This window comes from Paramisgurnus dabryanus, chromosome 3, assembly GCF_030506205.2.
Source record: "Paramisgurnus dabryanus chromosome 3, PD_genome_1.1, whole genome shotgun sequence".
NCBI lineage: Eukaryota > Metazoa > Chordata > Actinopteri > Cypriniformes > Cobitidae > Paramisgurnus > Paramisgurnus dabryanus.
Genome location: NC_133339.1, coordinates 6,345,410 through 6,373,224, shown reverse-complemented (window position 1 = coordinate 6,373,224; position 27,815 = coordinate 6,345,410). Strand labels below are relative to the sequence as shown.

The window sequence follows — 27,815 nt, the reverse complement described above, 5'->3', positions numbered from 1 at the left end:
TCAATTCAATTCAATTTTATTTATATAGCGCTTTTCACAATTTGGTAATTGTATCAAAGCAGCTTTACATAATAGATGTAGTGAAAAGCACAGAAAATCGACAGATAGCATAACATAATACACGATAGCACAAGCAGCTAAATTTGCTGCAGCTATAAATCAACATTATAAGCAAACGTATTACTAATGTAACGTATAGAAGTTAAGCCCAAAAAGGCTGCCTCCCCGGGTTGAAAAACCCCCTAGGAGAAAAAAAAAAACCCCGGAATTTTAGCTGGGGAAGTAAAAAAAAAGTCCTAGGAGGAAAAAACCCTTGGGAGATATATATATATATACACATTGAAACGGAAGGAGATTAAGCGGAGATTAAGCGGGTTCTGCCGGTGGTCTTTGGTCAGGCATCAGCTGGACATCACGTTGAAGAACAGCCAGTAGATCAGAGGTGTGCCGACTTTCACATTTACCGGAACTGGATCTGTTTGTCTTATTGTCCTCGTGATCGAGGACGAGACAGGGAGAGAGAAACAAAATCTTATTAGCGTAGGGGCCGTTCACATAAAAAGCAAGTGTCACACAGTAATGTGGATTTTAGTCAGCTCGGTTCCGGGCAGGCTAACTATTGCTGGTTAAGTGTATTACATATAGTTGATGATTTTAGAAACAGAACTCGTTTGACTAAGGCCAGAGGCCCCACTGCCGTCGTTAATACTAACGTACAGTGGCAAGCGGTTCTGTATGACATACTATTTAAGGCCAGGGAAAAGGCCAAAAATTGCAAACCGACCATATTTGGCAATTAAGACTCAATCGACAACCAATGCAAAGTTTCAGCATATTACTAAAGAGTATTAATGACATTTACCATGTTTTGGAATGTTGACGAAAAAAAAAAGGTTTTAGTTTATTCATTAATTTATTTATTTATTAGGTTGTACAAGCTAGCTATTGGGAAATAAGTGTATTACATATAGTTGATGATTTTAGAAACAGAAACAGAACTCGTTTGACTAAGGCCAGAGGCCCCACTGCCGTCGTTAATACTAACGTACAGTGGCAAACGGTTCTGTATGACATACTATTTTAAGGCCATGGGAAAAAGGCCAAAATTGCAAACCGACCATATTTGGCAATTAAGACTCAATCGACAACCAATTCAAAGTTTCAGCATATTACTAAAGAGTATTAATGACATTTACCATGTTTTGGAATGTTGACGAAAAAAAGGTTTTAGTTTATTCATTAATTTATTTATTTATTAGGTTGTACAAGCTAGCTATTGGGAGATAAGTACTATTGCTAAACAAACTATGCGAATGCCTTGTTAAAGAGAAAAGTTTTAAGTCTAGATTTAAAGTTATCTACTGTCTCTGATTTTCGGACGTTGGTTGGTAAATCATTCCATAGCTTAGGGGCTAAGTAGGAAAAGGATCTGCCAACTTTAGACACTTTTGATATTTTAGGGATTATTAAGAGGCCAGAATTTTGTGACCGCAATGCACGTGATGGATTGTATTCTGATAATAATTCTCTAAGATATGAGGGTGCTAGGCCATTTAAGGCTTTGTAGGTGATTAGTAATATTTTAAACTGTATACGATATTTAACTGGTAGCCAGTGTAAAGATGCCAGAATTGGGCTTATGCGGTCATACTTCTTAGATCGAGCAAGAACTCTCGCAGAAGCGTTTTGAACCAGCTGTAGCTTGTTTACCTGATTTGCATGGCATCCTCCAAGTAACGAGTTACAATAGTCTATTCTAGAGGTCATAAAAGGGTGGATAAGCTTCTCTGCATCTGATGCAGACAACATATGGCGTATTTTTGAGATATTTCTAAGGTGGAAGAATGCTGTGCGGCAGACATTGGAGATATGGCTGTCGAAGGATAAATTTCTGTCGAACATCACACCTAAATTCTTAACCGTGGAGGTTGGCACCACAGTGCAGCCATCTATGGGCAACTTGTAGTCTGTCATATTATATTTGTAGCGATTCGGTTCGATTACAAGTATCTCTGTCTTATTGGAGTTTAGCATAAGAAAGTTATGTGCCATCCAGTCACTTATATCACTGATGCAGTCTGATAGCTTAGAAAAATTGTGTGTTTCGCTAGGATATGAGGAGATGTAAAGCTGTGTGTCATCTGCGTAGCAGTGAAACTGTATGTTATGATTCCTAATAATATCTCCCAGAGGTAACATATATAACGAGAACAGGATAGGACCTAAAACTGATCCCTGCGGTACGCCGTATTTAACCAGGGAGTGATGTGACTCCTCCTCATTCACATAAACAAAGTGATAGCGATTGGTTAGATACGATCTGAACCAGGCTAGCGCTTGACCACTGATGCCAACATAGTTTTCTAGCCTATTAAGTAAGATTGTGTGATCTATTGTGTCAAAGGCTGCACTAAGGTCTAATAATATAAGGAGTGATATTTCGCCACGATCGGATGTTAGGAGAAGGTCATTTGTAACTCTAAGCAGCGCTGTCTCTGTGCTATGGTGGGGCCTGAATCCTGATTGGAACTTTTCATATGTACTATTATTTGCTAAGAATGTACGTAGCTGGCTTGCCACTACTTTTTCTAATATTTTGGAAAGAAAAGGGAGATTTGAGATTGGTCTAAAGTTATTTAGATCTCCCTGGTCAAGGTTTGGTTTTTTAATGAGCGGTCTAATAACTGCTAGTTTGAAAGCTGTTGGAACATAGCCTAATTCTAGTGATGAGTTAAATACATTTAGTACTGGGTTAGACACTACAGGGAATACCTCTTTGAGTAATTTTGTGGGAACAGGGTCCAATATACAGGATTATGATTTGGATGACGCTACTAATTTAGATAGCTCTTCTATTGTAGTAGGTTTAAATGACTCAAGATGTTCGTATGGTAAGCTAGCGTTAAATATATTACTGGGTAGAGTGGTGGCTGCTTGGGTACCTACAATGTTTTACCTAATAATCATAATTTTCTTAGTAAAGAAGTTCATGAAGTCGTTACTATTGTGTGGGAGTTTATTAGTGGGTTCTGTTTGTTCTTTATTTCTAGTCAGTTTCACAACTGTGCTAAAGAGGAAGCGAGGGTTATTATGATTTTCTTTAATAAGATTGCTGAGATACGTAGATCTGGCAATTTTTATAGCCTGTCTGTAGTGTTTAACACTCTCTTTCCATGCTGCACACCATACCTCTAACTTTGTGCTTCTATAGTTTCTTTCCATTTTTCTAGCAGCCTTTTTAAGGGATGCGGTATGATGGTCGTACCATGGAGCTGGCGTTTTTTCTTTGATTCTCTTTTTTCGAATTGGAGCTACGGCATCCAATGTGTTAGAACAAATACTGTTCAGGTTTTCTATTACAATATCTAGATCTTCAGGATTATCTGCTACATGTTTCATTTGGGACAGGTCTGGAAGAGTGCTAATAAAGTTATCTTTAGTGGTTGAAATTATTGTTCTGGCTAGTCGGTAGCATATTGTGGATCGAGTGATCCTATCTAGAAGTACCGTGTATGAGACAAGGCAATGGTCTGAAACTGCATCGCTTTGAGGTGATATCTCGATTTCATTAATATTGAGCCCGAGTGACAGAATTAAGTCTAATGTGTGCCTACGAGTATGCGTGGGCCCTGTCACGTTTTGTCTAATATCGAGAGAATTTAGAATATCCATAAACGCTAATACTAATGTATCTGTTGGGTTATCTACGTGTATATTAAAGTCACCAACGATAAGAGCTTTATCTACAGTGACTACGAGGTCAGACAGGAAATTTGATATTTCTTTAAGAAAATTTGCATGATGGCCCGGAGGTCTATAGATTGTAGCAAGGACAAAAGAGAGCTGTTTATGGTTACGATCAGTTATTTCCATATTTAATAGCATTATTTCAAATGAATTAAATTTTAGTTCAGATTTTTGGTTAACTTTAAAAATTTTGTTGTATATTGTAGCTAGACCACCCCCTCTCCCCTTTAATCGCGGTTCATGTTTGTAATAGTAGTCTTGTGGGGTGGATTCGTTTAAACTAATGTAATCGTCTGCTTTAAGCCAGGTTTCTGTTAAAGAGAGTGCATCTAAGTTTTGGTCAGTAATTATTTCATTGACAATGGGTTCCTTATTGGTAAGCGATCTAATGTTAGGAAGGCCGAATTTTAACATTCGAGGTTCATCTGTAAACGTATTGTTTTCTAATTTTATGTTAGTAAGATTTGTACGAGACGAGGTAAACGGTGCTCTGTATTCGTTTGTTCGAGGAACGCACACAGTTGAAATGTGTTGATACTCTGGTAAGATAGACTCTAAGTTCTGCGATATATGTGATCTTGACATGTCAGAGCAGCTAACAGATGGACGGGTAGGCCGATCTATCTGTTTCCTGACCTGGGCCCTGGGTAGTCAGACTGTATTAGAATTAAGAGTATTGGTCAGATTTCTAGAGAGTATAGCATTTCCTTCCGATGACGGATGAAGGCCATCTCTCTTTAGCAGGTCAGGTCTCCCCCTGAAGTGCTTCCAATTGTCTATAAACCCTACGTTATGCTGAGGGCACCATTTTGACATCCAGTGGTGAAGAGACAATAATCTGCTATAAGTTTCATCACCCCGGTAGGCGGGGAGGGGACCAGAGCATATTACATTATCTGACATTGTTTTTGCAATTTCACACACCTCTTTAATAGTATCTTTGGTGATCTCCGACTGGCGGAGTCTGGTGTCATTTGCGCCGGCATGAATAACAATTTTTGAAAACTTACGCTTAGCATTGGCCAGCATTTTAAGTTTGGATCTAATGTCTGACGATCTGGCTCCCGGTATACAGTCAACTATGGTGGCTGGTGCCTCAATGTTCACGTTCTTAAGTATCGAGTCTCCAATAACAAGGGCACCTTTAACAGATGTCTCAGCCGGTGTATTGCTTAGGATGTCGAATCTGTTAGAAATTACTAGGGGGGACTTCGATGGGCATCGAATATGACTACGCCGCCTGATAGTCACCCAGTTAGTCGGCCGTGTTAACTCAGTTGCCGAAACCGAGCTATGTGTACTACGCGTTACCGTAGGCGCACCCGAAACAGTGTTTGTAACATTAACATTAGCGGTTTTACTGTCCTCAACGAGCGTTCGGATGTGCGCTTCTAGTTCTGCAACCTTCTCCGTTAGCCTTACTACTTCAATACATTTAACACATGTAAACACCTCTGTGCTGACGGAAGAAGCTAAACTGTACATGTGGCAAGTAGTGCAGGTTACTATGACAAGCGGAGTCTTACCGTTTTCATGCTGTGCGATAGCGTCTCCGTTCGCCCGAACGCGGTCCGTGAAGCTGCATCGAGATGGGTGCTCGCTTGTTGCATGCCTTGGTCGTCTCCGGGTGCCTGGAGCCAGGGTGATGTGGGGCACGCTGTACCGCCTGGTGCGAATGCCGGGCAGCAACTCCTCCACAGCTTCCCGCTCTGGTGAGGAAAGGTCTGAAAAACATACATCGGATGTGTCCGCCATTAGATCGAAAAGGAAGGCAGATTTACAGTAAACAGACAGTGAGCGAGTGCTAGCGGGCTATATGCTAACACTAGGTGTTTACTAGTGATAGATCATTTTACTTATTAATACTGTTCAATAATCGTCACGGTAAAGTATTCCTAAGATAAATTTGTACGTTATATTATATAGATAGGAACGAGATAGTAAGAAAATAGGATTTAGATGATGAACTCGACGGAGCTCCAATGCACGTAGCAGCGTTTCCCCGTTTGTTTACGCTAGCGGGCTATATGCTAATGCTGGGTGTTTACCAGCGATAAATCGTTTCAGTTACTGATACTGTTGAATAATCGTCACGGTAAGGTATTCCTAAGATGAACTAGTGAGTTATATTATATAGATAGGAACAAGATAGAAAAATAGGATTTAGATGATGATCTCGACGGAGCTCCGACAACAGTGTTGCCACTCTCTTGCGTCTCTCTCTCTCTTGCGTCTCTCTCTCTTGCCACTTGTCTATTTGTCATAGTAAATTAATGTGACTGTATATTACATTGTATAGCATTACTATACAGAATGATCTTCTTGTCTTCAATCTCACTTGAGCTTTTTGATTCTCATATACATTGTATTTCTGTTAGTTTTGCTCTGCACTGTCAGTTCTGCATCTGTGTTGATTGGCATATGTCAATCCTTGCAGCACCTAAGCTGTTTTTTGCTGCCCTTTGGGCTGTGTTAACTGAGTTGCGCATCTGGTTAACCACATGCCATGAGATTCTGAGGTCATGGGTTCGAATCCCATGTGCTGTGATATTTTGTCTTAACTTTTTTCTCACTTAAGTTTTGTGATTTTCATACTATACATTGTATTTCAGTTATTTGTGCTCTCTGTTGTCATTTCTGCACGTTTGGTAATTGCTGGATATCAATGTTTACAGCTCTAAATCTCTATTCTATAGCTTGGACACACTAACTCAGTGGTTTAATCGTTTACTCAGTGGTGCATGCGGTAACTGCTGTGCTTTGGGAACCTGAGTTCATGGGTTCAAATCCCATGTGCAGTGGTTTTTGTCTTAACTTTTTTCTCACTTAAGTTTTGTGATTTTCATACTATACATTGTATTTCAGTTATTTGAGCTCTCTGTTGTCATTTCTGCACTTTTGGTAATTGCTGGATATCAATGTTTACAGTTCTAAATCTCTATTCTATAGGTTGGACACATCAACTCAGTGGTTTAATCATTTACTCAGTGGTGCATGCCGTTAGTGCCGTGCTTTGGGAACCTGAGGTCATGGGTTCGAATTCCAGCTCTTACTTTCACTTATTGAGATTTCCTTTTGTGTTCCCTTTAACACGTTCTTCTCGACCTGTCTGGTTTTCCACACGTGTTATATTTTTGCCATCTTTACTGTTGTTGCTCCACACTGCAGTGGTTCTGCTCTGCATTTGCTTTGCTTCGGGTTCGGGCTCTGTATTGCGCGCTTTCTGCGCTTTGCGCATTTGCTGCGTCGTGTGGTTTTTGCTGTGCTTTGGGTGCTCATTGCGCTGAAGGTGCTTGACCCCGCAATTGCTGCTTGCAGCTATATTTGTTCTTGTACTTGTAAGTGATGTTCAGTAGCCTATTGGGTTAAGTGCATGTTGTCATAATCACAATAAGCCAGAAGAAAACAAGGAAAAAAGTATAGGAAGAAAGTTATGACTAAATTAATGTTTTTTTCATTCTTGATGTGTAGCTGTAGGAAGTCCTCCACTCATCACTGTAGATGGATTTGATGTTTATGGTGGACTTTATCTTCAGTGTGAATCTAAAGGCTGGTACCCTGAACCTGAACTTGTATGGCTGGACAGTGAAGGAGTCACTTTGACATCTGAAACTACAAACACAGAGAGAGAGACAGATGGATTCAGAGTGAAACACATGATCACTGTATATAACAGAGACAGTAAATATCACTGTAGAGTCAGAATGAGACATCACATGACGGAGACTCAGATTATTACATCAAGTTAGTACACACACACACACACACACACGATCTCATGATGATTTGATGCAGTAATACATGAAAATATTCATAATTCAAGTGAATATAATCAGTGATATTAGATAAAGAGAGTTTTTTTTTACAGGCAAAATGTTTAACTCTTGGAGGATATTAATGATCTTGATTTCTGTTGGATCTGTGCTCGGTGTGATTGCTGGATTACTGAACGCTGTGTTCATTTATAAATACGAAGGTAACATTCATGTTTGTTTTGTTATATTTGAAGAGTTTGATTCCAAAACGAGATCATTTTTTGTCAAAACATGTTTATTATGTTAGCATGTTTTTATTGTGTTTATTCTGCTAATAAGCTGTATTTTTTGTTATGAAAAAATACGGAGTTATCTCATTTTGAAACAATGAAGTAAATTCCTAAAGCGGTCATTTTTTTCTTATAACGCGTTGTGTTTTTTTGTTTCATGTGTTACAATACTGATCAATCTACAGGTTATTTAGTGCTCTAACACATCCTGAAGTTTGACTTCTCAGAGTTTTTCAAAATAAAAGTTAATTGAGTTTAAATGTGAAGAAATCCTGTTGAGACAAAAGTAACACTTGTTACTTTTGTCCCGCTGCTAATGCTAGTGGGCGGCAGTGGCTCAGTGGTTCATGTAGGTTGTCTACAAACCGGAAGGTTGGTCGTTTGATCCCCGGCTCCACCGGACCATGTGTCGAGGTGTCCTTGAGCAAGACACCTAACCCCAGCTGCTCCCGACGAGCTGGATGGTGCCTTGCATGGCTGACACTGCCGTCGGTGTATGAATGGGTGAATGGAGCGCAACATGTACAGCGCTTTGGATGGCCATAGGTCTGTTAAAAAAGCGCTATATAAATGCAGTCCAATACTGTTGTATATGTTGAAAATCAATATTTTTCTATTCTATTTCACGAGTTCGCATTAACATGTAATCGATAAGTATAATAAGATGAGCATATTTGGCGTGCTGTCCGAGGAGAGGGCTCCGAGCTCGGATTTTAGCCCGAACCCAGAGTACTCCCCCCTCTTAAACTGGGATAAATGCAACTAGGTGATAGTGAGGAGATGGGGTGGAGGAGGGATGCTGTAAAACTGTCACGGGACATACGAGAGGGATTGCTTTTTATAGGTACCTCTTCCCGCTGATTGGATGGATCACATGACCATGCTCCTCCCGAACTTTGTTAAATAAACTTCATTTCATTTTCATAGTGTTCAAATTGTTGAAAATGTTTTATTATCAACAATTTAAGTTTGTAATGTTGGTTGCTTTTAAAACATTTGATAAAACTGAAATTTAAAATGAAAATGTAATTTCATTATTTTTTACAAAGATAAATGACAAAAAAGTTTGCAGTTACATATTAACGAGGTCATAGTCATGTATATTTAATAAAAACAAGTTTAACACAAAAATCTATCTTGTTTTGTTGTGTTACTTTTGACCCACCACCTGTGTGTTACTTTCGTCCCTGCTGTCACAGTCAAAAGTAACAATTCACTACTTATGTTTAAAGTGAAATTATATTGAAGTCGTTTTGCATTTTTACAAAATTCCCCCTGGTATTGTTAGAGCAGACGTGTAAGTTACTGAGCACAGCAAACATATATCTCTGTCTAAAACATTATCTTTGTAAGGGTTTTTGTCTTGTGTTCTGTTTTTGTTATTAGGACTTTTATTAAACTCAAATGTTAAAATTCGGCCTTCTTAACATTAGATCGCTTACCAATAAAGAACCAATTATCAATTAAATAGTTACTGACCAAAACTTAGATGCACTCTGTTTAACAGAGAGCTGGCTTAAAGCAGACGATTACATCAGTTTAAACGAATCCACCCCACAAGACTATTATTATAAACACGTTCCTCGTCTAAAAGGGAGAGGGGGTGGTGTAGCTACAATATACAACAAAATGTTCAAAGTAAACCATAAATCAGAACTAAAATTTAATTTGTTTGAAATAATACTGTTAAACATGGAAATAACTGATCGTAACAACAAACAGCTTTCGTTTATTTTAGCTACCATATATGTGACCAGTCACGGAAAGTAGGGACACAAGTCGGATTTGGGCATTTTGAGTTATTCGCAGATTCTGAAAGTGCAGTTTCTAAGCTTTCCAACGATGTGTAACACATGGAAATCTGATAAGATTTGGAGAAGTTGTGGCCATTTGAATATAGGAACTCAGAAATACTCAAACCGAGAAAATCGAGACGAAAGGGACTCTTCTTTTCAGCTGGGGGAGACAATAGGGCTCATTTACATCTCATTTAGCTAAGCCATGCCCCCTGTAAAACCCTTTTTGAGATGTTCTAGCATCATATGTAGTATTTTATGACCAAATGACAACCCGCAAAAATAAACATGACTCTTTACCTTTGTGGGGATCACAAGTCGAATCCAGTCTGTTTCAGATTATCCAATGAATTTGTCCACAAATGCGTATAATCCGTGAAATATAGATTGTTTACATCAGATTTCGCATGAATGTCTGTTAATACAATATAATATATAATCTGAAGACTATTTAAATCGTAACATGTAAGGGTATATGAGCTTACACTCCGTTAAACACATGAACCTGCCTTCAAAGTTTGTATTTAAAATAGGGAAGTAGTATAATAGATCATCCAAACAGGGCCGTCGAAAACGTGACATCCTTTAGAGAGGTTACCAATGGCTCGCTCGTTCCTCCATCAGCCAATGACTTCATGGAAAATATTGATAGACAAAACATGTAGCCAATTATATGAAGAATACAACGATATCTGTGTAACTTCTGTGTGTTTGGACTCATGCTGTGCTGCAAGAACTGACATACAGATGACGTCAAAGTACCGCGAGAGCGAGTCGAAATTAAACTACTCCGTAAGATTTCTTGAAGAGCTCTCGCGGTACTTTGACGTCATCCGACTGCGGCGCCGCATAAAGTCAGTGACGCGGCTGACGTACGATGCGGCTGACTGTTATTTGTCACGTGACTTCACGCTCGAGCCGGAAGAGAAGACAATGCTGAATGAAGTCGTAATTCTGCTATTTTTGGACCAAACTGTATTTTCGATGCATCAACACAATCTTACTGACCCACTGATGTCACATGGACTACTTTGATGATGTTTTTATTAACTTTCTGGACATGGAAACCATACATAGATTTTCAATGAAGGGGAAAGCTCTCGGACTAAATCTAACGATAAAACATCTTAAACTGTGTTCCGAAGATGAACGGAGGTCTTCCGAGTTTAGAACGACATAAGGGTGAGTCATTACTTACATTATTTTCATTTTTGGGCGAACTATCCTTATTTAGTAGTCAAGCTGTTCCCTTTGGGGGCGGAGGCGAAAACACAAGCTTATACAGTATGTAAATATACACACAGACAATGACGCCCCCCGCTGCACGCTAGAATCTCCGGAAAAACAAGCCTATTTTAACCGCAAAATGTATGCTTTTAAATGTACAAAAACTGCTATCTCAAACATGGAGAGGCTTCTTCGTGATCTCAACTAACAGATTCTGCAATAAAACGAAAATCACAAATTTCGAAAAAAAAACTTTGTTTCTCATTTTCTCGAAACTTGTGCTGCCGACTTGAGTCCCTGGTTTCCGTGACGGGTCACATATAGGCCTCTGGGCCACCACACAGATTTTCTTAAAGAAATAACAGACTTCCTATCTGAGCTTACAGTCACTGTAGATAAAGCTCTTATCGTTGGTGATTTTAACATCCATGTGGATAACTCAAAAGATGCATTAGGACGTGCGTTTATGGATGTTCTAAATTCTCTCGGTATTAAACAATACGTGTCTGGACCCACGCATACTCGTAAGCACACATTAGACTTAATTCTGTCACTCGGACTCAATATTAATGACATCGAAATATCACCCCAGAGCGATGCCGTTTCAGACCATTGCCTTGTGTCATACACAATACTTCTAGATAGGACCGTTCAGTCTACAACATGCTACAGATTAGCCAGAACAATAATTTCCACCACTAAAGATAGCTTTATTAGCACTCTTCCAGACTTGTCTCAAATGAAACATGTAACAGATAACCGTGAAGATCTGGATATTATAATAGAAAACCTGAACAACGTTTGCTCTAGCACGATGGATGCCGTTGCTCCCATTCGAAAAAAGAGAATCAAAGAAAAAACGCCAGCTCCATGGTATGACCATCATACTGCAGCCCTTAAAAAAATAGCTAGAAAAATGGAAAGAAACTACCGAAACACAAAGTTAGAGGTATAGGGTTCAGCATGGAAAGAGAGAGTTCAACACTACAGACAAGCTATTAAAACCGCCAGATCTACCCATCTCAGTACGCTTATTAAAGAAAATCATAACAACCCTCGTTTCCTCTTTAGCACAGTTGCGAAACTGACTAGAAACAAAGAAAAAACAGAAACCAATAGTAAACTCCAACACAATAGTAACGACTTCATGAACTTCTTTACTAACAAAATTATGTTTATTAGGGAAAACATAGAAACTACGCAAGCAGCAACCACTCTACCCAATAGTACATTTACCACTAGATTATCATACGAACATCTTGAGTCATTTAAACCTACTACAATAGAAGAGCTCTCTAAATTAGTAACGTCATCTAAATCATTTTCCTGTATATTAGACCCCATTCCCACAAAATTACTAAAAGAGGTATTTCATGTAGTGTCCGACACGGTACTAAATATCTTTAACTCATCGCTAGAATTAGGATACGTTCCAACAGCTTTCAAACTAGCAGTTATTAGACCGCTCATTAAAAAACCAAACCTTGACCAGGGAGATCTTAATAACTTTAGACCAATCTCAAATCTACCTTTTCTTTCTAAAATATTAGAAAAAGTAGCGGCAAGCCAGCTACACACATTCATAGCGAATAATAATACATATGAAAAGTTCCAATAAGGATTAAGGCCCCACCATAGCACAGAAACAGCGCTGCTTAGAGTTACAAATGACCTCCTATTAACATCCGATCGTGGTGAAATCTCAATCCTTATATTACTAGACCTTAGTGCAGCCTTTGACACAATAGATCACAGAATCCTACTCAATAGACTAGAAAACTATGTTGGCATCAGTGGTCAGGCGTTAGCCTGGTTTAGATCGTATCTAACCAATCGATATGAATTTGTTTATGTAAATGAGGAAGAGTCCTATCACTCCCCCGTTAAATACGGCGTACCTCAGGGATCAGTTCTAGGCCCTATCCTATTCTCGTTATATATGTTACCTCTAGGAGACATTATCAGGAAACATAACATTAGTTTTCACTGCTATGCGGATGATACCCAGCTTTACATCTCGTCACATCCTAGCGAAACCCACCAGTTTGCTAAGCTAACAGACTCCATTAGTGATATTAGGGACTGGATGGCACATAACTTTCTTATGCTAAACTCCAATAAGACTGAGATACTTATTATTGAACCAAATCGCTCCACACATAATATGTCAGATTACAAGTTGCCCATAAATGGCTGCACGGTGGTGCCATCTTCCACGGTTAGGAATTTAGGCGTAATGTTTGACAGCAGTCTATCTTTCGATAGTCATATCTCCAACGTCTGCCGCACAGCATTCTTCCATCTTAGAAATATCTCAAAAATACGCCATATGCTGTCTGCATCAGATGCAGAAAAGCTTATCCATGCTTTTATGACCTCTAGAATAGACTATTGTAACTCGTTACTCGGGGGATGCCATGCAAATCAGGTAAACAAGCTACAACTGGTTCAAAACGCCGCCGCTAGAGTACTTACTCGATCTAAAAAGTATGACCACATTAGTCCAATCCTGGCATCTCTACACTGGCTACCAGTTAAATATCGCATACAATTTAAAATATTACTACAAATATCACCTACAAAGCCTTAAATGGCCTAGCGCCCTCGTATATTACAGAACTACTATCAGAATACAATCCACCACGTAAACTGCGATCACAAAATTCTGGTTACTTAATTATCCCTTGAATATCAAAAGTGTCTAAAGGTGGTAGATCCTTTTCCTACTTAGCCCCCAAGCTCTGGAATGATTTACCAAATAATGTTCGAGTATCAGACACAGTCGAACAATTTAAATCTAAACTTAAGACATTCTTCTTTAACATAGCATTCACATAGAATGTCCAGTAAATGTACTTTTCCCGCAGTAGTTATTTTGTCTAGAACAAAGCACTCACATACCTCATATGGGTAATTTACTCTTGCCGCAATAGTTAGCCTGTCTGGAACCGGGCTGAATTAAACCACTATAATGTATGACACTTGCATTACATGCGAACGGCCCCTACGCTAATAGAATTCTGTTTTTGTCTCCCTGTCTCGTCCTCGACCCCGAGGACAATGAGACAAACAGACCCAGTTCCTGTTGCTGTAAAGGTCATCGCACCACTGATCTACTGGCTGTCCTTCAACGTGATGCCCAACCGATGCGTGACCAATGACCACCGGCTGAACCAGTTTAATCCGCTTATCCGATTCCTATCCCTACCATGTCTATATATTATAAATATAAATATTAATTTCTCCCTAGGGTTTTTTGTCCTTCTAGGATTTTTCCCATTGGGTTTTCTCCTAGGGGGGTTTTTAGTCCCAGGGAGAGTCAGCCAACTTTGGCTTAACTTAGCACTTTACTGTACATGTTACATTATTAATATGCTCGCTTACACGTTTTTTTATCCTTAGCCGCTATATTCTACTTCTTATACTATGTATTGATTTTCAATGTTCTCCTCTACATCTACTCATGTAAAGCTGCTTTGCAACAATTAACAATTGTGAAAAGCGCTATATAAATAAAATTGAATTTAATTTAATTGAATTGACACCCTGTTCTGTTCCGGCTTTTATTTTGAAATCACATCATGCCATGCTTCACTTCCCACTTCCTGTTTGTTTTGTATAAAGCCACTTCAAATCTGTTCACTCCCCGCTGATTATTGTTTAGCCTACTTAGCCTGCTTAACCGGTTTTCTGTTCTGTGTTAGCCTGTTTTTGACCCGTGTTTCTCTGGATAATGATTGCTTTCTGCCTGCCCTGACCATTTGCCTGTATATTTGGATTACTCTTCCTGCCTAAGTAGATTTTACTTTAATAAACCTCTTTTTGCACATGGATTCAACTCTCAATTGCTTTCTTTAAAGCACCCATGTTACAATCTTTTAAAAATTAAGTTTTTCTGGAAAATTGTACTTTCGCCCCTGCTCTCCCCTACTGTATATAGTGTGACCTAAGCGTAGTTAGATTTAAAGAAATGCTGTTTTTGTCAGCATTGAACATCTCATCAGTTAGTGCAGTTCAGTGTGAAGTGTTTCAGGTTTAGATTCACTTCATCTTCAACTGAACAAACAGTGATTTAAGATTTCACTTCTCATTTAAGCACTTAAAAGTCAAGAGTTTATATTTTTCAAACAGTTTTATGATATGTGCTGTGTGGTGTTAACTGAAATGCACACACTAGGATATCATGTAAAGACATCACAGTGTCAAGTGGACAAATCAAATTTAAAACAGAAAATAATGTTTGTAGTTGTTATGCCTGTAGTTGTTAAGAAATAATTGTATCAATTGAATGTTTTTTTCTCTTCAGAACTACAGAGAAAGAATCAGAGACTAAAGAATGAAGATCAGAGACTAGAGAATGAGGACCAGAGACTAAAGAGTGAAGATCAGAAACTAAAGAGGGAAGAGAGGAAAATAAAAAATGGTAATATTGTCTCTTGGTTATTTATGTTATTAATTTATTGTTAATGTAAAAACAGTTTTATATAATTAAATATTCATAAATGAACACGTTATAATCACTTGTATTTAAAATAGTTGTGTGTTTTCATGTGTTTTATGTCTATATTTAAAAACTGTGTTAAACATATTTACAGTGTCGAGTAATAAACAGTGTTGGGGGTAACGCATTACAAGTAACGTGCATTACGTAATAATATTACTTTTCTGAAGTAGCGAGTAAAGTAACGCATTACTTTTTAAATGTACACATTAATATTTGAGTTACTTTTTAAAAAAGTAATGCAAGTTACTTTTTTAGTTTAATTAATTTGATTTAAAAAAAAAGTATTTACTGAATTAAACTAAATGTAGTCACATTAGGCACTCTATGCGTACACGGCTGTGAACAGTTTGAGTCAGAAACTGAGGCCAGAGCTCGACATTTTTGTGATGAAATATGCAATTTCTGAATGCAGAACTTTTCGGTCATAAAAAACACCTGCAACTCCTGAAAGAGATCAACCCTCAGCCCTCAGCCAAGAAAAAGTAACGCAAAAGTAATTAAAAAGTAATGAAAGCATTACTTTCCATGAAAAGTAACTAAGTAACGCAAAAGTAACTTTCCCTAACACTGGTAATAAATGTGTCTGAATTACACTGTACATGAAGTTTAATCAATGACACAAGACTGAAGACAAGAATCACTGCCCAGTGTGAACTTCAAGTTGTATTGTAATTGTATGAATTATATAAAGATATAAAGAGTATTTCTAACAGTCTTGATGTTCACAGTTCACAATAAGACAAACATCATGATTTAAAGCTGTTTGATGTCTTAGGTCCTGGACTGTGTGTTGTCATTTGTCATCTGTAGGGGAGAGCATTTTTCATTAAAAGCTAATGTTTTAGACAGAGATGTATTTTTACTGTGGTCAATTACTCACAAGCGTGGTCTATCAATACCAGGTGGGATTTTGAAAAATGTAAAACCACTTTAAAATAGTAGTGAATTGTTACTTTTGACCCCACCTGCAGGGATGAAAGTAACACACAGGTGGGTCAAAAGTAAAACAACGAAACAAGAAATTTTTTACACGGGTTTTTTATTAAATATACATGACTATGACCTCGTTAATATGTAACTTAATTATGTAATTTATCTCTGTAAAAAATAATGAAATTACATTTTCATTTAAAATTTCAGTTTCATCACATGTTTCAAAAGCAACCAACAGTACAACTTACATTTTTGAAAATAAATTTTTTTTCAACAGTTTGAACACTATGAAAATAAAATTAAATCAAACTAGAATAATATTTTCAACATTTAAAGGTGCAGTGTGTAAATTTTAGCAGCATCTAGTGGTGAGGTTGCGAATTGCAACCAATGGCTCAGTTCACTGATCACCCCTCGCTTTTGAAACGCATAGAGAAGCTACGGTAGCCATCACCGGACAAACATGTCATTGTCGGAGACAACTTAGTAAAAAAAGTTTGTCCGTTACGGAATCTGTAGAAACAAAAACCGGCACAATATGGCGACTTCCATGTAAGGGGACCCTCGGTATGTAGATAAAAACGTCTCATTCTAAGGTAATAAAAACATAACGGTTCATTATGAAAGGTCTTAATACACCCCTTACAATACAGTTTTGTATATTATTAAGCATTTCTGTCAAGAGATTCTTCTAAAAATTACACACTGCACCTTTAAGTATTTGCAGCGGGACAAAAGTAACAAGTGTTACTTTCATCCCGACATGATCTCTTCACATTTAAAGCCGATTTACTTTTATTTTGAAAAACTCTGAGAAGTAAAACTTGTTAGGATGTTTTAGGTCACTAAGAAACCTGTAGATTGATCAGTACTTTAACATATGAAACGAAAAACACAACGCGTTATAAGAAAAAAATTACAGCTTTAGGAATTTACTTATCATGGTTGAAAACACCTTTCTGGACCTAGACCGCAAAACGATGAGTAAATACTGCGATATTTGTCAGCTCTGTCAGGGGTTATGTGCCTAGGATGCTGTCATAGTTTGGGATGCAAATGTTATCAGGGCTCGGAGAAAATCGTTTCGTTACTTTCGTCCTAAGTTACTTTTGCCCCGGTTCTCCCCTACTTCAAGCTTAACAGAAGAAGATAAAACAGTTTCTGAAGTGACCCATGAGTCCTGATCTTAACCTAAGAGATACTTTAACATCATCTCAAATAAAATTACATCAGAAATCTCAGTAATATTGATGAACATAAAGGGCCCTATTTTAACGATCTAAGCGCATTGTCTAAAGCTCACAGCGCAACGTCTAAATGGGCGTGCCCGAATCCACTTTTGCTAATTTAACGACAGGAAAAATGGTTTGTGGGCCGAGCGCATGGTCGAAAAGGGTTGGTCCTTTTTTATGAGTAATGGGAGTATTTTGTGCGTAACGTGCAATAAACCAATAGGAGTCTCAGCTCTCATCCCCTTAAAAAGCCAATTGCGCTGGCGCTATGTCTAATCCCTATTTAGATGATTGTAAACTGAAAAATTAAGCGGAGGAAGAAGATCGTCTTGGTTACGGATAGGGATGGGCATGATTAATCGACGATCGATAATTGATCATTAAGAATTTAGTCGAGGACGTTAATTTTGTTATTGATTAATCGAATACTTTTTTTATCTAATGCAGGTTGCGTTACCTAACGTAGCGTGTGTCTCGAAGCAATTAAATGAATTTCACTGTGTGGCAGCAATTCAACATTTTACCACCAGGGTGCAATATTTGACGCCATACTCCGTTATCTGTGACCTTCCGTTTTGATTTCAAAAAAATAATCATGAAGAGGTCATGATGTTTAGGAACAAATGAGGTCTCTGTTAAAGAATGCGGCTCGCAGCAGCAGGTTCCGCTGCTTTAGAGCACCGCATATTCAAGTGCATATATGTTCCGTTTGTCTAACTAATGTAGTTCAACTGTTTGCCACAAGTTGATCTTGTAATAAAGGTCTCATGAAGGAAAACACGCTGTATTTTTGTATTCAACATTTTTGAATTATAAAAGTTAAATAATTATTTTTTATTATAAAAATATTAATGATTAATCGATAGTCGATCGTTAATTCTCGCGACAATCGACTAAAAAAATTTAATCAAATGCCCATCCCTAGTTACGGATGTAACCCTCGTTCCCTGAAGGAGGGAACGGAGATGTCACGTCGTGACCGTCGAATTGGGAACTCGCTAAAAGAGAGACCAATCTGCTTCGTATACTACTAAAACGCCAATGAATTTGGCATTGAAATATTTGCATAATGCTGGCGCCGCCCCGCCAGGTGCCTTTATAAGCAGCAGGTGCAAATATGGAAATTAGCTTATTTTCGCTGAGAAAGCCGGGAGAATGTGACCGGTCGATAAACAGCAGGGAGCAGCTCTGTGGCGACAGGACGTGACGTCTCCGTTCCCTCCTTCAGGGAACGAGGGTTACATCCGTAACCGAGACGTTCCCTTTCAGTCGGTCACTACGACGTCATGTCATGTCCGACGAATTGGGAATCCCTACCAAAATGCCACTGAGGGCTGACCTCTTCCAGTGTCTGCGTAAAGCCCTCCGGTTCCACTTAAGGAGAAGGAGAATTAGGTTTTAAGGCAGAAGGCCGGGCACTAGATGTTCCTTTAACCCCACAGTAGTGCCAGCGACTGGGAGGCGCCCTATTTGAGCGGTATAGGAACGCTGCGGAAGCCACCGCCCTGTTAAGGGCTATAGGTGGGCGAAAGTCAATCGTAGTTGAGGAATAAAACACAGCTGTGGCTGTGTAAGCAAAGCAGTGCTCTGCTGAGGGAAATGTGGGCTGGTAGGATTAACCCCACGGAAAATACTCACAAAGGAACCCGGTGGGAGGCAATTTGGAGCCCGAGCCAGACACGTAGGTACGCGAGGATACAGCTAGTGAAAGGCTGACAGCCAATGCTCCGCAACAAAGGCTGCCAAGGCAGCGGAGGAAGAGCAATTCAAACCATTACGCATTTTTGCTCTGATGGCCTTCCATACTGAAACTCAATTTAGAGCACCAGTCGGAGGCTGCAAGCCGACTTGCGAGTCTGCTCTCCGTGCTCTCCCTGGTGAGGAAAAAACACGAGAGGATACAGGCTCGATACGAACACTGTAAAATCTTTAGGTGTCGCCCAACCAGCAGCTCTGCAGATGTCTGTTAGCGAGGAACCAAGAGCGAGTGCTCAAAATGAGGCAAGACTCCGTGTGGAGTGCGCTCTCAAATTAAAGGGGCAAGAATACCCTGCAGATTAAAAGCCAGGGCGATAGTAACAACTATCCAAAGAGACATCCTCTGCTTAGTGACAGCTTTCCCTCTCTGCTGATCACCGTAACAAACAAAGAGCCGGTCTGAGGTCCTGAGGCTTTGCGTGCGAGCCACGTAGAGTCGCAGTGCGCGTACGGGGCACAACAAAGCCATGGTTGGGTCAGCCTCCTCTGGGGGCAGCGCTTGCAAGCTCACCATCTGATCTCTGAAGGGAGTGGTGGGAACTTTGGGCACGTAGCCTGGTCTGGGTCTCAGCGAGACAGCAGGACCAAACTAAAGGCATGATTCGTCAACAGAGAATGCATGTAAATCCCCTACTCTCTTCACGGAGGCCAATGCTAGCAGGGTCAGAGCTTTCATTGATAAAAGCTTCAGACTCGCAGACTGCAAAGGCTCGAACGGAGGTCCCTGAAGGGCTTTCAGCACCATGGACAGGTCTCAGGAGGAAAGAGGGAGGGCGCGAGGGGTTTAGCCTGCGAGCACCTCTTAGAAATCTAATAACCAAATCATGCTGGCCAACTGATCTGCCGTTGATAAGTGAGTGATGAGCAGAAATAGCGGCGATATCAACTTTAATGGTGGAGGGACAGCCTACCATCTAACCTATGTTGAAGATATAAAAGCACAATGTTAATGGGCATTCTCTGGGGTCCTCGCGTTGCGAAGAGCACCAGGTGACGAAAAAGTTTCCATTAAGCGCGTAAGCCCGTCTTGTGGACGGTGCTCAAACCGCGTCGATGGTGTTAGATACCGCTTGCGATAAATCACCTAAACCTTGCACGCGCTCAACGACCATACATGGAGATCCCACAGGTCGGGGCGCTAGTGCCAAATGTGCCCCTTCCTTGAGAAAGAAAGTCCTTCCTCAGGGGAATCCGCCAGGGACGGCTGTCGCGAGGAGCATTAACTATGAAACCCAATTCCTGGTCGTCCAGTACGGACGATTAATAAAGGGCTATCCTCGTCCTGCCTGACATTGCACAGTGTCTGTGCGATTAAGCTCACTGGAAGGAATGTGTACTTGCGCATCCCCCGCGGCCAGCTGTGTGCCAACGCATCCACGCCGAGGCTGCCCTCGGTTAGTGAATAAAATAGGCGACAGTGGGTATCGTCCGGCGACGCAAACAGATCTATCTACGCACGACCGAACTACTCCCAAATTAGCTGGACCGTCTGGGGGTGGAGTCGGCATTTGCCGGGGCGCGCAGCTCGGGAAAGCGTGTCTGCCGCTGTATTGAGCGAACCCGGGATGTAAATGGCACGAAGGGACCTCAGATGCTTCTGACTCCAAAGGAGGAGATGACGAGCGAGATGCGACAGGTGACGAGAGCGCAAAACTGCCTTAACGGTAAATAACGCAACAGTCGCAATGTTGTCGGTGTTGGCGAATACTCCTCCCTCGCATGTCCATAGCGGAGCGTACAAGTCCCAGATATACAGCGCACCGCTCGCGGCAGTTGGGGTGCTATGCACACCCATGAGACTGCAAGCCCGTCATACGTGGCTGATCATCCCGTGCTGAGGGCATCGCATGCTACAGAATGCCAGGAGACCCCTCAGGGACATATCTTGCTATCAGAAATGCTGGGTCTACTACGGGGTAAAATTGAAATGACACGCAGGTGTAATGTTTACACGGTGTATGCCGGTGCGCCACGCTCTCCTCGAGACTCGATTGTAAAGCCAACGCTGAAGGTTCAACGAAACGGGCTGGGAACTGAAGCCAAGCACCCAGGCACCGTACGAGGAGAATTAACGACACTACTGAAGTACCCGCGGTGGGGCAGCAAAGCGAGACAGGTGGGACTGCCGGTGCGTCTGCTGTGACAGCATAAACATCTACAGTATGTGTGTGTGACACTGACCTGAGCCCGCTGAGGGTGACGGTCGTCTGGTCTTCTCTGCGGAGAGCGCAGACTCCGATGAGGGTGCTGGTGGTCCGGTCTCCTCAGTGGAGAGCTCGGACTCCTCAGGACACCCGCTGGCGATAGAGGAGAGGTAGGGTGAACTGGAGTGTGCCCGCTCACGACTCTCTCGATCCTCCGGAGACCTGGAGAGGGAAGAGGAATGCCCTCTTGTGTTTGGTTAAGTGGGTACCGGCTGAACGATCCTCTACCGGGGGGAAGGAGCGAATCATCGTCTCCTGAAGAGTGATCCTTATGGGGGTAATTTGATGCCAATATTATTGAAAATGGACAGACTAAAAGTCACAAATAGATATTACAACTTGTAAACACAAAACGCAATCTACAAATAGATTAAAAATCCACAAACACAGTCCTCGTGATCCGCAAATGTAAAACAAGATCTACGAATCGTCTTTCTGATCCACAAATATAAAGCATGATTTACAAAAAGAAATCAGTGACTTGTACTTGAAAACCAGAATTTGAATGAATGTAAAGTGAATTCTTTGCAGATGAATATCATTTTCTATTTGTAGATTGTGTCACATTTGTTTTCAGATTTCTGACACTATTGTTTTGCTTTTGTGACAAAATAATGCCATAATCGTTGAAAATGAAGAGACTAGGAGTCAAAAATGCATATTACAATTTGTAAACACGAAACAAATCTGCAAATACGTTCCAAATCTGCAAACAAACTCCTCATGATCCGCAAATGTAAAACGAGATCTACAAATATATATAAAAACCACGAACAGACTCTTCATGACATACAAATATAAAATGCGATTTACAAATAGATTTAAAATCCGCAAACCAACTCTTTATGATTCACAAATAGAAATCATCGACTTGTACTTGACAAACAGAATTTAAATGAATGTATAGTGATTTGTCTGAGCATGAGGGTCATTATTTGTTTGTAGATTGTGTTGCATTTGTTTTCAGAATTTTGGCACAACTGTTTCGCTGTTTTCCATTAAAAAAATCTACAAATGCCCTCCTCACAATTTGCAAACAAACACAGTCTAACTTGTATTTTCCAACCATTGTAAAAAGACATTCTTACACATTCTGTGCAAAGTTCAGCATGCAAGTGTTGAATCTGTGTGTGCAGATCAGAGGGCATTCACGAATCCTTCTGCACAAGTCTACAGATCTTTTTGGCACTATCTTTCCGCACTAGTTTGTCACTACGATCCACGCGTGTAGTCAGCCAATCAGGGATATTGCTTCAAAGTGATGCCACGCCCCCTCAATATGCTCTTTTCAAAATAAAAGCTGGGCTCACTGCCATTTACCTGCCGGTGTTACAGCGCTGAAAGGCGGCCAGACCGGGTTATCGATATTATATTAATGATATTAAAGCATTTATGTATAACATGGCAAATATGTAGCATTAACGTGAACTAGAACAACCCCTCGTTTAAGTTATTATCAGTGCCTGACAATTCAGCCGGTTGACTGTATGCAAGTCTATTATTTTTCCATGAAATTGCTTTTGTGAACAACAAATCCGTGTTGGAAATAACATAGCTAGCAAGCGGCGTGCAGCTAATGTAGTGTGTGTTTACAACTAAGAGTTAACTCCGGCTGGTCGTTAAATCGTTAAAAACACTGCATGAAGCGGTTTTATCCTTAAAACGTCAGTGTCTCTTCAACGAACATTTGCCGAGCGTCAGTGAGCCAGCTGGATGGAGTGGAGCTGCTAAGGTGACGCAGCTAAAATAAAGCAAGCGGGTGCAACGATAATACTGGATGTAACTTGCCGTAATTAACAAAAACATGAGCCTAATTTGACAGCAGCACTAATTGAACTATTTGACCATATTCCGTGACCGGAATGCACTTACAAATCGCGCTGTTATTAGAAACATTTAAATGTTTCCAGACTGAGCATGGAGACAAACAAGCACAAGCCGTTTATAAAAGCAGCTGCCTGTCATCGTGTACGGAATGAAGTCAAAACGGTCTCGGTTTTTAGACCGGCAGTCTGCCTGTGCCATTCCACCCTAATCCGGACTGCAAATTACATGTTAATATTATATCCACCTTTTACAATCCTTCCTTTAAGGTCTGTTCTGCTTTTAACAGCTCAAAGCTATTACTCTCTGTAGCTTTCGAGTCCATTGTAGGCTACAGGTTAATTTTGCAGTTGTTTTAGTTAACTTTGCAGCGCATTTTATTGTCGGAAATGGTCCTGGGCTGGGTTTCCCGATAACGATTGAACTTAGCACTCAAGAGCGCTTTCTACGAGCTAAAACGATAGCTCGCAGCTGGGTTTTAAGTGCTACTAACAAGTCGCTATCCGTTTGTCAAGTGCTGAAATGTCACTTACTGACTGACTCGTAATTGTAGCAGAAGCTTGTTTAGGCTAATGATCTTCAGCCGATGTGCACTAATATTTTTTAAAATATTATTAATTATTTTTCAATGACTTAATAAATGTTTTAATTTGTGCATCATGAAATATTCTTTTTTCATATTTAGTTAGGACTCGTCCCACTGCGCAATGCCTTCTGCATTTTATAATATAGTTTAGATTATTCTTTTTATTTGTTGTTTATTATCTATGTTTATTTATTATTAAGGATTATTGCATTGTACCGTAAATATTTATTTGGTTTCTTTAATCAGATGCCATACCCTTAACATTTTTTTTTTTTACTGTAGCCTAGATGAATTATAGCAGCAATTGGTAGGAACCATTTATCAATTTGCTAGTACCAACTTTTACCAAAACTGTACCAAATATGTTTTCCTTCTTAATTAATTTATGTTTAGTCACTTAAATTTCATTTCTCGTTTGAATTTGAAATATATTATATTAAAGTAATTTAAACAAATAAACAAAGAAAACCCCAATAAATAAATATAGCCTACATTTAAAACATTACATTATTGTTATTGCAGGAGTGCAATATGCTGGTTGTCCTGCAGCCGGTGACCTTGTAACACTCCTGTCTTACGATGCACTTATAAATTAACGATTACTCCAGAGCACTCGTAGATCTACGATGATTTTCGAGTGCTACTTAAGCTACAAAGCTTTTGGGAAATGGCCGTAATTCTAAGATGAATTGTACGATTGTTTTTACGATCTACTTAGCCTTACAATGCTTTTGGGAAACCCGGCCCTGGGCTGCGTTTCCCGACAACGTTGTCTCTTTGCGCGCTACGAAGACTCTTAAGTTAAACCTTAACTACAGGTGTACCTATTCTAGGCGTGTTTCCCGAACTGTACCTTAGCGGGATTCTTTCTTACGTACGACGTTACCAGGTGCTGTCCATGGCGATGGTGCTGAATAGGTTGATATCGATTGCTCGACAATCAATTATTCACTTTATGTAATAGGGACTTCTCTGCAGTGGCGGTTCTAGACAAATTTCACTAGGGGGGCCAAGGAGGGGCCAGTGTTTTACCAGAGGGGCACATAAAAAGAATGGCAAGAAATTATATTTAAAGATTATAAGGGTGGTTACAGGAATTTGTTTAAGATAGGACTAGGCCTTAGTTTAAAGAGTAACTAAACCCTAAACCAACTTTTTTTAGTTAATGATCTGTAAGAATGATGCTTTATTAGTGATGTTCATTGATTTTAGTTATTTTTTTGACATTTGGATATAAAGTGTTTCAATACTACAATATATGGTGTAAAAACGTCTTGATTGCTGCCCTCTTCAGGTTGAACGGTGGCTACTGCAGTTGAATTTTCCCATTGTATGTTGGGTCCAAAAATGACTCGTGACGTAAGCAGGTTCAAGCTCACCACGCCCTTGTTACGATCTCACCACACACTGGATACGAGCTTAGTTCATCCCCTCTATCTTCGTTGGGATCTGCCAACTTTTCTTGAATTTTTTTCAAATATTGCCAGTGGGTGGAGTCAGGCTCTGACCGGGGGTTTAGTTACTCTTTAATTAGGAAATATAACTAGTTTTAACATACATTATACATTACTTGTGTGCATTTTGAAGCAAAACAAAGCTGTATTTTAAGATATGGCATTGCCAGTTGTTTTCAATTTGGACAGCTCTGACATGTATTTTAGTCTAGGACTAATCCCTTTCCGGGAAACTACCCCGTAAACTTTATTTTACTCTACAATCATATACTTTTTTATTTAATACAAGAGTGAGTGCAGGTGAAAAGGGGAGCTGGGCTCTTTTCTAAAGCCCCCCAACCGTAAAGCATGCAAGCCTACTCAATAAACTTTATGAAATGCAAACTTTTATAAAGACAAACGTCTCGGTTACGGATGTAACCCTCGTTCCCTGAAGGAGGGAACGGAGACGTCACGTCGTGACCGACGAATTGGGAACTCGCTTAGAGAGACCAATCTGCTTCGTATACTACTAAAACGCCAATGAACTTGGCATTGAGATATTTGCATAATGCTGGCGCCGCCCCGCCAGGTGCCTTTATAAGCAGCAGGTGCAAATAGGAAAATTAGCTTCTTTTCGCTGAGAAAGCCGGAAAGTGTGACCGGCCGTAACAGCAGGTGGCAGCACCTGTGGCGACGGGACGTGACGTCTCCGTTCCCTCCTTCAGGGAACGAGGGTTACATCCGTAACCGAGACGTTCCCTTTCAGTCGGTCACTACGACGTCACGTCGTGACCGACGAATTGGGAATCCCTATCAAAACGCCACTAGGGGCTGACCTCTTCCAGTGTCTGCGTAAAGCCCTCCGGTTCCACTTAAGGAGGAGGAGAATTAGGTTTTAAGGCAGAAGGCCGGGCACTAGATGTTCCTTTAACCCCACAGAAGTGCCAGCGACTGGGAAGCGCCCTACCTGAGCGGGATAGGAACGCTGCGGAAGCCACCACCCGTCTTAAGGGTTAATGGTGGGCGAAAGTCAACCGTAGTTGAGGTAAAAATGACAGCCGTGGCTGTGTAAGCAAAGCAGTGCTCTGCTAAGGGAAACGTGGGCTAGTAGGATTAACCCCACGGAAAAATACTCACAAAGGAACCCGGTGGGACACAATGTGGAGCCCGAGCCAGACACATAGGTTCGCGAGGATACAGCTAGTGAAAGGCTGACAGCCAATGCTCCGCAACAAAGGCTGCCAAGGCAGCGGAGGAAGAACAATTCAAACCATTACGCATTTTTGTTCTGAAGGCCTTCCATACTGACACAGTTATGAAGCATCAGTTGGAGGCTGCAAGCCGACCTGCGAGACTGCTCTCCGTGCTCCCCCTGGTGAGGAAAGAACACGAGAGGATACAGGCTCGATACGAACACTGTAAAATCTAGTGAACGTATTAGGTGTCGCCCAACCAGCAGCTCTACAGATGTCTGTTAGCGAGGAACCACGAGCTAAAGCCCAAGATGAGGCAACGCTCCGTGTGGAGTGCGCTCTCAAATCAAAGGGGCAAGGAATACCCTGAAGATTATAAGCCAGGGCGATAGTATCAACTATCCAATGAGACATCCTCTGCTTAGTGACAGCTTTCCCTTTCTGCTGGCCACCATAACAAACAAAGAGCTGGTCTGAGGTCCTGAGGCTTTGCGTGCGAACCACGTAGAGTCGCAGTGCGCGTACGGGGCACAACAAAAGCCATGGTTGGGTCTGCGTCCTCCGGGGGCAGCGCTTGCAAGCTCACCACCTTATCTCTGAAGGGAGTGGTGGGAACTTTGGGCACGTAGCCTGGTCTGGGTCTCAGTGAGACAGCAGGACCAAACTAAAAGCACAAATCGTCAACAGAGAATGCATGTAAATCCCCTACTCTTTTCATGGAGGCCAATGCTATCAGGGTCAGAGTTTTCATTGATAAAAACATCAGACTCTCGTAGACTGCAAAGGCTCAAAAGGGAGACCTGAAGGCTTCAGCACCATGGACAGGTCTCAGGCGAAAGAGGGAGGGCGCGAGGGGTTTAGCCTGCGAGCGCCTCTTAAAATGTAATAATTAAATCATGCTGGCCAACTGATCTGCCGTTGATAAGTGAGTGATAAGCAGAAATAGCGGCGATATCAACTTTAATGGTGGAGGGACAGCCTACCATCTAACCTATGTTAAAGATATAAAAGCACAATGTTAATGGGCATTCTCTGGGGTCCTCGCGTTGGCGAAGAGCACCGGGTGACGAAAAAGGTTTCATTAAGCGCGTAAGCCCGTCTTGTGGACGGTGCTCGAACCGCGTCGATGGTGTTAGATACCGCTTGCGATAAATCACCTAAACCTTGCGCGCGCTCAACGACCATACATGGAATCCCACAGGTCGGGGCGCGGGTGCCATAATGTGCCCCTTCCTTGAGAAAGAAGTCTTTCCTCAGGGGAAATCGTCAGGGAGGGGCTGTCGCGAGGAGCATTAACTCTGAAACCCAATTCCTGGTAGTCCAGTACGGG

The 27,815-nt window shown here is 40.8% G+C and overlaps 2 protein-coding genes across 2 annotated transcripts in view; one reads left to right on the top strand and one right to left on the bottom strand.

Moving 5' to 3' along the window:
• LOC135733866 (butyrophilin subfamily 2 member A1-like) overlaps positions 1-27,815 on the top strand; it is a 172,468-nt gene that overhangs the window by 126,052 nt on the left and 18,601 nt on the right. The window lies entirely within an intron of this gene.
• Positions 4,153-5,782, bottom strand: LOC141281901 (uncharacterized). The gene has a single exon (XM_073813789.1). It carries the CDS (start codon positions 5,500-5,502, stop codon positions 4,399-4,401), a length of 1,104 nt encoding a protein of 367 aa, XP_073669890.1. The 5' UTR covers positions 5,503-5,782; the 3' UTR covers positions 4,153-4,398.

Excerpts from the sequence above, each read along its gene's own strand:
- LOC141281901 (XM_073813789.1), bottom strand. The coding sequence starts at position 5,502 with ATGGCGGACACATCCGATGTATGTTTTTCAGACCTTTCCTCACCAGAG.